The 12,500-nt window shown below is 39.5% G+C and overlaps 1 protein-coding gene across 3 annotated transcripts in view; it reads left to right on the top strand.

Moving 5' to 3' along the window:
* Positions 1 to 12,500, top strand: part of LOC144970762 (uncharacterized) — a 184,555-nt gene that overhangs the window by 99,408 nt on the left and 72,647 nt on the right. For all 3 annotated transcript variants that reach the window (XM_078910757.1, XM_078910758.1, XM_078910759.1), the window contains 2 exons: positions 2,028 to 6,003; positions 8,750 to 8,775. In XM_078910757.1, the coding sequence (XP_078766883.1) occupies positions 2,028 to 6,003; positions 8,750 to 8,775 (4,002 nt within the window). The remainder of the gene's footprint in view (positions 1 to 2,027; positions 6,004 to 8,749; positions 8,776 to 12,500) is intronic.

The following is a 12,500-nucleotide window of genomic DNA, read 5'->3' as shown; positions in this document are numbered from 1 at the left end:
CGAGGTTTTGTGATAACTATAATATTTTTATATTTACGCTGTGCGAGTTGCCCTTTTTGCACTTACAGTGTTGCAATATCCGACAACACCAACGATCACACATTCATCCGTTACTGAGTCAAGTCAGTGGTCTCTTAAACGTGGCCCTCCACCTCAAATTGGTATACTGTCGGGATGAGCCTTGAGTCCGAAAAGTTGTTTCACAGTCAAAATAATCAGAAGCATGATATTTTATTTTATTTTATTTATTCATTTATTTTTTATTTATTATAACTTTAAGTTTATTATTTTAAAAAATTATTTGCGTATTTCAATTTAAAGGTTTTTGACGAGGCGACAATATTTGAAAAACGAGTTTTCTGGACAAAGCTATTTTAAGAGAACGTCAGAGTGAAGAATATTATTTATTCCATGCATTGGTTTCATTGACCACGCTCAGAATCGCTTGATTTTCTACTTGCATAAATGAGACACCGTTACCGCTTACTCCGGCCATCGACCCTGTAATAATTATTGTCCTTCGGTTTAGCCAGCGTACTTTGTTTCTTTTATGTCGATATTGGTTGGTGTGGTAATTGAAACCCATGTCGTTATTAGAATATTATGTATCATTATTGTAATTAACTAGTTAATCGCCGTACTCGGGAAAGACACGTATTTAGAAAATTTGGCCAGAAAACTCGTCCTTCAAATATCGATCGATTTAAATAACCCTCATCTTGGCAAAACAATCCTAAATCTGCGTTCTCGCGAGATCTTCCTTCCACCAAGTCCCAAGTTGAAGAGTTTTTGCTAAGATTAAAATGAGAGTCATTTAACTCGATCGATATTTGAAGGATGAGTTATCTGGCCACATTTTTAAAGGCGTTTTTTTTTCCAGGGCACGGGTTAAGGTTAAGTGTTTATTGGAATGTACTTAATAATGACCGTCGAGTCCATGCCGCCGTACTCTGGAAAAACCCATATTTATAAGTTTGGCCGGAAAACTCGTCCTTCAAATATCGATAGATTTAAATGACCCTCATCTTGGCAAAAGCTCTCAAACCATGGACTTCACGAAGTCACAGGTTTGAGAGTGTTTACCAAGATGTGGGTCAATTAATTCGATCGATATTTGAAGGACGAGTTTTTTGGCCAAATTCTTAAATATTGTTTTTTTTCCGGAGAACGGCAGAATGCTAGATATTTATCTCATGCGTTGCTGTTTCCGGTGTAATTTGATTGTGCTCGGTAATGGTGATGTCGGGGGTTAAGTTTAGCTCAATTGTAAGCACGCTCGCCTCACAAACGGGCGGATCGGTTTCGAATCGTTTTTTTTCCTGACCGCCCCCCCCCCCCCTCCCACTTGCTGTATTTGAGTTGATGGTATGGACTTTGTAAAATATTTACGTCCTGTCCAAAGGGTGGCAAGCAATTATTAGTGTCTTTTTAGGCCCGGCTACACGGTCCTTGTAGCTATAAAGGACAGCTTTTTTAATGTTTTATTTTGGATAGCTTTAAGTGGGGTTTTATAGTTGTAATAATAATTCAAGGTGCTTTGTTTTGAGGTTCCTTAGTCTGTGACTGTGAGTTGTTCGGTTATTGAACTTAATCAAATTATGCAATTGATATTCTACCAGTCCATATTATTATTAGCACAACCACCTAGTATTACTATACCGGTCCCAATTAATACCATCGCTATCAGCATCCTCATGATCATGATTATTATGATTATCATCACCGTCATCATCATCATCATCATCATCATCACTATCATCATCGTCATTATTATTATTATTATTATTATTATTATTATTATTATTATTATTATTATTATTATTATCAAGAAAACTAAAATACCAACAACAACAACACAGTAACAACAACGTAGTACCAGCAGCAAATACAGCAATAAACAATAACATCAGCAACAACACACCAACAGTAGCAATAGAGCCAAAACAACAACTACTCTATACTAGAAAATAACATTTGTGTATCAAATTTTAATAATCTATTTTTTCTCTATCTCTTCTTGTATCCAGTATCGGTCAGCAGCAAAGAGAATCCTACCAAATCAGACGAAATCAGCCTTCCCCTAGCATCACCACCACCAACACCAGGCCCTCCAGATACCATGTCTCAGCTTCGCCATCCTCTTCCAAAGACCCAAAACGGTCACTGCCTTCAAGCTCATCCATTTTCGACAAAGAAAGAAGTGACAACATCAGCGCAAGCACTGACTCTTCAGTAGCCAATATGAATAGACGAAGGTCGGAAGGAAGTGGTCTGTCCACAGGGGCCCGATCATGGGCTCAGCAACAGCAGCAATTAATGTCTCAACGTTACGAGCAGCAGTCTCAACAACAGCAGAAGCAAAGGCAACAACCACAACCTCAATCTCAACCACAACCTCATCAGCAACCACCTCTCATGTCAATGAAATCTTCCCCAAAGTTAGCCGCTTCGTCAGAGGCATATACACATGGTCTTGCTGGACATGACATGATAGCTAAGCCCAGTCCTCAAGCCCAGTCCCAGTACCAACGTAACCCATCTGATTTAACGAACCCCACAAACCTCAGACAACAGACGTCCCCTTATAGCCATAGTATAGGCAGTTACCCTTCCCCTACCCAGGGTTCACCTGGAATTTATTCTTCTGCTTTTAAAGACAACAATGGGAGGTCTATACCTTCCCATAATTTACAGCGATATCAGCCGGATTATGAGAATATGAGTCATTTCGGGACGGCGCCTCTAGGAAGTGAGAAGATTTCAGAAATAGACGATATTGAAGAAGTCACAAGCAAAGATTTAAGTCCTGTTAAGCCCGATGTTAAAATGGAGTCTATGATCGAAGGAATGCCGACTCGTGATATTAATTCGTTGAAGTATTTAAAAGTGAACCAAAGTCATGAAAAATATCCATCGTGGCCAGTCAGCAGGCCCAATGAAACGTCCGACCAGTCACAAGCTATCAATTCCCGAGCTCAATCCATGACTGACCATACAGAGACCAGTAAGGAATTCCCCAAAAAGCAAAGAATGGCGTATACCCCGGGTTTAAGACCTCTCCCTGAAAAGATCAGTCCTTCGCAAGAACGGAAAGGTGAAGACGGAAACAAGAGAAATTCAAGCGACCCTGGGTTCAAGTCCGAGTTTGTCCATGACAAATATGGTAGAGTGCAAAGAAGAAACTTCGACAGTGTTGAGAAAAAATTTGAGGACTTTTATCAAAATTCTAAACCTGGTTATCCCCCACCTAGCAGGGATCCCGACGGACATAACATTGGGGATAAGGCTTACAATGCACCGTCCCCTCCAGAGAGGGATCATAGTAGTAACAATAGCGAAATAAACCAAAGACTCTCATCTGATAATGCCAGAAACATGGAGGATAATTCAACTCCAGAAGGCAGAACTCGTCCTAGTAATTTAAACATTGGTTCTTCAACATCTCGTGTTGATTCCGGGACAAGTCCGCTTGAATCGACCAACGTTCCATTCAATTATCCTATAAATAAGTCTCACCAACCGCCTAATCAATGGTCCAATACAACCACGCCTTCAGCCTCCTCAGACTCTCCTATGTCACCGAGTCTTAGAGACAATCCCTTTACCAGTAGTAACAGCATTACTAACGTAACAAACAGAGCTAAGTCTTTCAAAGATTCTTCAATGAACAAATCTCCACATTCCAATATCAGCCGTAACAGACCTATGTCACAAGGTTCGGCTTCTTCTTCCGGTAGTGTTGGCGGTGGTGGTGCATACATCGTCAAACAAACACCATACTACAACACTAGTACTCAAACTGAAATGCTACCATACTCCATTAAAATTACAAATCCTGCGAACTATTCCAACACTCCTATGGGACATTTTGCAACCCAAACATCCCCAGTTTCTCCTGATGATCAGAGGAAAATGTTCGAGGAGAAATCGGTTCAGGCGAGATTTTCGAAAGATTTCCAAAACACTGACATTGCAGATAAGTTTCTCGCTGAGAACAAAAACTTACAGAGCGATATTTATCGTTATCCCGGTAATCAGTCATCGTTTTTGGATTACGAAGGCATCCAGGCTAAGTACTCAACTGATGAGGTACCAGGCTATGAACAAGAAGCATTTGTCGCTCAACAAAAATACCAGAACTTCGGTGATAACACAGCTACAATGCTGAGGAAACTGTCAGAAGAATTTTATAAAGGGCGTTATAATAGCACGTCATCCGACAAAAGAAATCTTTCATCTGGTTCATCCGGTCAGGAATTGTCGCCGAGATATGATTCCAGTGCTGTGTTTCAACAGCCAGGTATGAGAGAGGCGGAGTCGTACAATAGTGTTGTGATTCACCCTGACGTAAGCGTAGGGCTGTTTGGACGTGACGATGACTCCAAGCACAATGTGTCCATGTCTGAAAGCTCTGGCTATAAATCATTAGATCTCGGTACACCCATGTCTAGATATAGTCTAGACTCCTCGGTAATTAACCTTAAAATGAATCAAGATTTCCAGAAACCTACTGGATCTGTCCCGTATTCAAAGCATTTTCGGGAAAGCAGTGCCCCAGTAGGTAACAGGTACCAAATGAGGTCCGATTTGTCTTCATCAGTCTCAGATTTCATTGCTCCTGAAACATCATCTCCAATTTACGCTGCTGCTGGTTCATATGCAATGCCTAAAAGTTCAATGTCAGATTCTCGTGGAATTCCAAGCATATCTGATAAAGATTCTTTGCACATCGTTGAAGAAAACATCCCACCAGCAGAAAATAGTAACAGAATAAGCACTTATTCTGTTTTTCTGGAGGATGCAACTAAAATGGACGACTCTGACTTGCCTGCTTTTGAATTCATTCGAAAACCGTCCATGAGGAAAGCCTATGGTATTTATGATGAAACGGAGAGTTTGCTTTCTCAAACGAAACCTTTAGGTAAACCACAAGGGCCTGATATTAGTACTGCCGGAGGTCCAAGAGATGCCATATCCAATCCCAAAGTAGCTCTTCCAAGAGGTATGAAACACTCTGAATCAGCAAGTCTTGGTTTGATACAAGAGGAAGGGGATAGTGGTAATCAGGATGATATGAAAAGCATTCCAAAATCAACGTCAACCCCGTCGGAATTTCCTATGATGGAGAAGTTGAGTGAGTCTAAAATTGAACAAAATATGTCTCCCAAACTGAACCCCAAACGGCAACAACAGCAGCAGCAACAGTATGCATGGCAGAATGAATCATGGCGAAAGGATAAACCTGAGTTTGACGTTTTGAAAAGAAGTAATCTGAAGAGAACAGCATCGGAGCAGATTGTCCTTCCAAAACAAAACCTGGTTTCATCTAGTTTAGATGCAGAGTCGAGCTTGTTTAACAGACCAGCGGATTATAACAAAGAGAATCAATCTTCACACCCATCTATGCTGCCTTTGAGCTCTGCTCCTTTTCAGCCATCTCGGATTAGCCCAAGCGAACATTCAAGTGGAGCAGGAAGTCCCAACGAACCGGAACTAAAGAAGGTTCAACAACAAGCTGTTCTCCATTTCTTCCAACGGAAAACCACAGGCAGTGTCAGTGATATTCTCCATATCGACGAAGGACCAATAGGAAAAGAATCATCTCCAGTTGGTGCTTATCCATCATTGAAAACCCCTCTTTCAGAAAATTCATGGGCGCAGAACCCTGCTGCAATAAGTAGCAACGTTTCTTCTGCCACTGCCGAAACAGTGTCGGATATTATATCTAAAGCCAATGAGAACCTGGCCAAGAGCGCCCAGCGTGTGGATAGTATTCGTCGGTCCAACACGTCCTCGTTTCGTCAGAGTGCTGTGGATTACATGGATATGACACGTCCGGAACGTATGCGCAAAGAGACCGAGTGGAGTAAATTACGGTCATCAGGATCCATACGGTACAGCCCAGATAGCAGTTTCCGCTCTAACAGGAGTTCTTTTGCTTCGGAAAATCATTACGAGGATATTAATTTATTTGCTGCATCTCCCGGGGATAATGCAGATACGGTGAGTGGTTTGAAATCTGATTTTGTTATCCAAATATAGGTAGTAGCTAAGGTTAGGATTTGTCAAAAATTAAAAGAGTTCTGAATGAATCTCATGATAGTATTGTGTAGTATATTTTTCGCTGTGTCAAATAAATACTTATTAGGCATGGTGGCAAAGGGCAAAGTATTCAACTATACCATAATACTATTGTGATGATTGGTAATTAAATGTTGAAATACCAGAGGATCCGGTTCTCTGACTTGAATTAAAAGAACGTTTTAGGTACTTTTTTTCAAATTCCGGGTTTTAAAAATAAAATTAATACGTAAGTTGTATTCATAATTGCATGTAACCTACGTCTTATGTAACAATACAAGTGTCTAACAAAAGAATGAAGGAGTAGAAACAATTTTGAAAATCATGTTTAAAAAAATTTTTAAAGTTTAAAATTTAGTCCGCCGTCCAACAAGGCAGGCTAATATTTTAGATACAGTTTGTTTGGTTTTTTTTCTCCCCGCGGTATTTGAATTCTACAGTTAAACATTTATATTAATATAACGAAAGTTATTTTAAACTTTTGAAACAGAAACTATTGAACAGTTCTTATGGTTTTCCTCGGATCCGTGAAAATCCGCGATCTTGGAGTCAGAGGAGAAATTTCCTCCTTTTAAAAAAAAGTGAGAGACTTGATGTGTGGTGGAATAAACGGGTTCAGTGTCCCCCTCTTTAGAAGTTAACTTGAGTATCAACGATAGTATATCATTTCAATAGCTCTTCTTTAAATAGGTGTATGTGTGTGTGTGTGTGGGGGGGGGGGGGGGCTGTGATTTTTGGGTTTAAATGCAATCGTTAAAAAAAATTTCCTCCTTTTGTGTTGTTGTTTTAAATTTTTGTCTCTATCAGTACTGATTAAAGTATGTTAACACAGATCGAGGCGTCCGACTGTAACCGTGTGTGTGTGTGAGAGAGAGAGAGAGAGAGAGAGAGAGAGAGAGAGAGAGAGAGAGAGAGAGAGAGAGAGAGAGAGAGATATGATTTTGAAACAAAATTATTTTTTTAAAAACAGTGGGCTTCAGCAATAACGCTAAATCATGTGTGTTTGATTATATGCCTATTCCCGACAAATAGCAGGATTATAAAATTTTAATCTTTATTGGCCCCAAGGATAGCGAGCGTTTGAGCTTTAATAAAGTAGTCCCTCGAGGCAATTAATTAGGCCCATGGAGTAGGAGATAATCCTGGTTTCTATAGCGTGAAACGGGCAAATACCAATTTCTCGCTACCCTTTTGATAGGACGCTTGTCTATCGCAAAGTACTTTCCACCAGATCTAAAAGACACAGCTACCCAATCACTGCTGGGGGTCAGAAAAAAAAATATCTTGACTTCACCCTGGATCGATCTCGGTTCTTTTGCTTGTGATGCGAGTGCTCTACCAACTGAGCTATCGGGAACCCTTGGGCTTTAATACCTAAAAAGAATGTTATTTCAGCTCATATCGTTCGCACGATTAGAATGGGACGCCCTTGAAATGTTATTATGTTGTGTTTTTTTTTGTTTGTTTGATTTTTTTTTTCTTCTTTATTTTGTTATAGGTTTGTCAATCTTATTCATAATTTGGGACGTAATTGCGGAGTTAAAAATCGTTGCCCCACGCCAATGCTGATGGACTAAAAGATTTATGTTTCTCTTTTCTTTTCTATTTTTTTTTCATCTCTACAAACAGGGTTTTTGGAATGTTTTTATAAAATGTGCCTCCGGTGTCTCGGTTATCTAGAGACTGGTATCCGGTTCTATCATTAATTGCCTGTGTTGTTGAAAGAACTATTGCTGGATTTTAAAAAGTAAAAATAAACTCGACCAATGGAGAAAGATTGCGATAAAAGCTCAATAATATTATAAGCAAAAATATTGTCAACACGATCGTGTAGGATTAAATACACTTATTCTTCTTTCTGTTCCAAAATTGTAGTTTTAAAAAAGATTAACCTTTTTCAATCTCAGTTTTTAAAAATTAATTTAGATAAATTCTTTTTAAAATGTTTTTTTAGTGGTTATAGTTTGCTTTCTGTACGATATTGCTCTTTACAATATATTATATACATCTCTATGCAAGAAGCAAAAGGCCAATAAATGCGAGTTCTACACTATTGCTAAAAAATAACGGCTATTACTTCCCTTGTCTCTCATAGAGCCAAAGCGTCTAGTGTAGGGTTGTAAATAGAGACAACAATGAATTAACGTAGTGGAACAAATAATTTATCAAATGATAGAAAACCATTTAAAGTTTTGTTCAATTAAACATCCCGGTCTATTTGAATGAATTCTTTCATGAAACGGCCCTTCAATTTAAGGCACCGCTTTTTTCCTCATATATAATTTTTCAAATCGTTTCACCAGTTACATTCAAAATGGAGTCATTACAACTGGCCGTAATTTTACTTACTGCGCCTTATGTTTTACAGTAATTATGTTTTATAATCCTACACTTTTCTTTTAATCAAACATAATTAATACTCCACTGAACATGTTCACCTCCTTACAGTAAGAACCTTAGTTACTCCCCGCCTCGCAATCTGGTCTTGAGCTGAACTGCGGCTGACGCCTTGATCATTCCAGTCCTTCGTCAGAATAGATAGTCCCTAAAGACAACTTTCTCCAGGGGGATGATTAAAGGGAATTTTGTTATTTGATTATTTATCTTCTTTTTTTTTTTTTTGTTTAATGACCATTTCATAACAGATCGACATTTTATTCTTCCCCAGGGATATCATGAGAGAGAAAAATCTGAGTAAGTAGATCTTTTTAACAATTAGATTTGTTCAAATTGTCATTTATCAACTGAACTGCCTTCCCCCGACCCCCCCCCCCCCCCCCCCTTTTTTTTTTTTTTTTTTCTATTTATCAATCTTGTGTGTCTGTTTGCCTTCTACCATTATCTCTCATCTCAATCTCTCTCTCTCTCTCTCTCTCTCTCTCTCTCTCTCTCTCTCTCTCTCTCTCTCTCTCTCTCTCTGGATTCGAACCTGTCAGTTTGTGTGTAAGTGTTTGTGTGTATTTCTACTCTGGTTGAACATTCAGATCTCCCTTTTCCCCTTTTCTCTCTCTCCCCACCATTTTACCATCTCCTCATTCTTATCCCTCTCTTCTCCCGAGTCAACACCGACCCGTTGTTGTGGTGTAAAACTTTATAAATATGCGAGACACCGAGATTTCAAAGAAAGACATAGATAGGAAATACCTAAGCAAGCGATACCCGGCCACTTCTCAACCCATCCGACTGACATAACATAGATATAATTAATACCTGTCCGAGAATAACCCTTTCTTCCTCCCTCTACCACTAATCCCCTTCCTCTTGTATCAAACCAAGACTTGCTGATTCAGAGTGTTTCATACCTCTTGGAAGAGCTACTTTGGGATTGGATATGGCATCTCTTGGACCTCCGGCAGTACTAATATCAGGCCCTTGTGATTTACCTAAAGGTTTCGTTTGAGAAAGCAAACTCTCCGTTTCATCATAAATACCATAGGCTTTCCTCATGGACGGTTTTCGAATGAATTCAAAAGCAGGCAAGTCAGAGTCGTCCATTTTAGTTGCATCCTCCAGAAAAACAGAATCAGTGCTTATTCTGTTACTATTTTCTGCTGGTGGGATGTTTTCTTCAACGATGTGCAAAGAATCTTTATCAGAAAAAAAAAAAAAAATTATTCTCTATTGTCTTCTGGCACTTTTCTACTCACTTCATATCTTGTTGTTACCAACATAAGTGCCTGCTCCACTCACTTTTCTGAATTAAAAATTCACCCCATACACCGGAGCATACTCAATGTCTCAATCGTTTCTATGTTATATGTTTGTGATGAGAATATTGGCTATTAAGCTTAACTGCTGGTCAAAATTACTTCGCGATGGTGGTGAACGAATCGGCGATCTCAAGAAGTGGGTGAGAGAGGGATCTAGAAATGACTTTGGGTTTGAAACGAATATTTTTGTGTTCGTGGATAGCTCACACGGTAGAGCCACGCTCTCACCTGCCAGGCGGAGTTGTCGTACCAATAAGGTCGCATGTTCAAACCCCACCACCGCCGCGAAAAAAAAAATTTTTATTCTCTATTGTCTTCTGGCACTTTTCTACTCACTTCATATCTTGTTGCTTTCTCCCTCTTACTTCGACCCCCTACGGAGTGCGACGCATGCCTCACGTCGATTTGAAGAGCGGCGCAATTCAGGAGAGCAACCAGAATATTTTTATTATCAGAAACGGTGTTGAGTCTGGGTAGTGTACCTCCCCCCTTCCCCCCTAAAAGACAAGAGGTCCAAGGAGCCAGAAGTTTTTGTCCAGTTTCTGAAGCGTGAAACTAGTTGTTGCTTGCTACCCTTTAGATGAGACGCTCCATAAACCGCGCTTGACGCCCTGCAAGGACTTAGAACCTGCAAGTTATAATGAGTGATGGCAGGAATGAGAGGTCAGATATTTTTTTCTAAGGGGGGGGGGAGGCAGAGAGAGAGAGAGAGAGAGAGAGAGAGAGAGAGAGAGAGAGAGAAAGAGAGAAAGAGAGAGGGAGAGAAATAAATCAGGAAATAAAGTAAGAAAATAGGTAAAAATCGGCCAACCGTGGATTCGAACCTGTCAGTTTGTGTGTAAGTGTGTGTGTGTATTTCTACTCTGGTTGAACATTCAGATCTCCCTTTTTCCATTTTCATCAATCTCCCATCTTCTACCTCCTCCTTTTTTTTTTTTTTTTCATTTTTAAATAGATTTTTTTGTCTTCGTCCTTTTTCATCTCTTCCGCCAGTCTTTTCTTTAATTTTATGCAAATTATCTTTTGATTTTGTTTGTTTGTTTTTTAGTCGGAGGGAGGGGAGGGGGGCGGTGGTGGCGACCTTCTATGTGTATAGTGCAATGTCAGCATGTTCATTTTGGGGCGGAGAAGCAGGTATATTTATCTTTCCGTGTTGAAAAACTTCTCGAATTTTCCATGCATTCTAAAATTCTTTGCTATTCTGTTTTGTAAGTTTTGTTGCGTGGTTGTCGCCGTTTCTATCTATCTGCCTGCGTCACGTTTACCAGGGGTGTTATGATTAACGAACATTTTTGGATGGCTGATGAAGTGAAGTTGAAAAAAAAAAAAAAGAGAGAGAGAGAGAGAGAGAGAGAGAGAGAGAGAGAGAGAGAGAGAGAGAGAGAGAGAGAGAGAGAGAGAGACCGGTGTTAAAACTAAGCAGACTGACTGACTTGCATGCGGAGAGACAGACATACAGATGGACAGACGGATGGATGAACGTACAGATGGACAAGCGGAAATAGACGGATGGATGAGCGTACAAATGGACAAGCGGAAATGTAGATAGAGAGATAGATAGATAGATAGATAGATAGATAGATTGACATAATATTGACAGATTGGTAGATAGATATAGAGGTAGAGAGAGAGAGAGAGAGAGAGAGAGAGAGAGAGAGAGAGAGAGAGAGAGAGAAGGGGAAAAATGAACAGAAAGGTACCTTTTGTTTTGAGTCTAGGTGGTAGCTACCATACAATCCAATCAGAGGTTGTAGACAACAGGTGTTAGAGATAGTAACTGTAAGATAAATAGTCTCTAGATGATATTGGTATGTAGTAGTGGTATGGTATGCATGCACCGGATTGGAGAACTGTCGAGATGGATGGGATTTAGAACTGAGATAAGGGATGCCAAGATGAGTTGGATGTTCTTTTGTGTGGTTATATTATTTTTAATTTTTAATTTTTTTTTTATTTATTTTTTTTTTTTGGGGGGGGGGGGGGGAGGGGGGGGGGTGCTTTTGTGTTGTTCTGTTTTTGTTGTTGTTCTGTTTTTGTTTTTTTTTGTTTTTTGTTGTTTTTATTTGTTTTTGTTGGGTTTTTTTTTAAACGTCGTTGGTTTGTTTTATCACTGTCTTTGTGCAGCTATGTGGTCTTGTGGTATGACACGCGTCTTCGGACTAGACCGTTCAGGGTTCGAGTCTCGTACTAAGTCTCGCCTAACAGGCTTCATGTTTCGTACGTGTTAACTGTTGCCGTTGGCTAGGGACTCCTTTGTGTATGTTTGGTGGGTATTGTTCTATATAAATGCGCTGTGAGCGGCGCATAGTTGAATGCTTGTAAGGGCTTTTTACTCACATTCTCTCACCGTACTCAGGTATAATATGAGTATCCGGTCTGTCTCTGTCCGGCCGGGAAAAAATGTAATATCGCCTAACAGGCGTCATGTCTCGTCCTACATGTTATTGTTATCTATTGTTGTAGTCTAGGGACCGCTTGTAAAGCTCATTGAGCATGTTAAGTGAAAATTGCGCGATATAAATGCTAACGTTTTTCAATGTTTATTTTTTCATTTTTTAATTATTTTTTTTTTCTTTAATATTTTTAAATTTTGTTTTGTTTGTTTTCTGGTTGTTTTATTTTCTTTTTTTGTTTTTCGGGGTCATTTCTTATAATATCCGGCGATAACTGAAATTGTTATTTGTCGGGATTTTTTTTTTTTCCGCTGCG

Source organism: Berghia stephanieae, chromosome 4 (genome assembly GCF_034508935.2).
Source record: "Berghia stephanieae isolate SIO BIC M18660-M18661 chromosome 4, UCSD_Bste_1.3, whole genome shotgun sequence".
NCBI classification, from domain to species: Eukaryota; Metazoa; Mollusca; class Gastropoda; order Nudibranchia; family Aeolidiidae; genus Berghia; species Berghia stephanieae.
The sequence above is the reverse complement of the archived record's forward strand: the minus strand, read 5'-3'. Positions and strand labels throughout refer to the sequence as shown.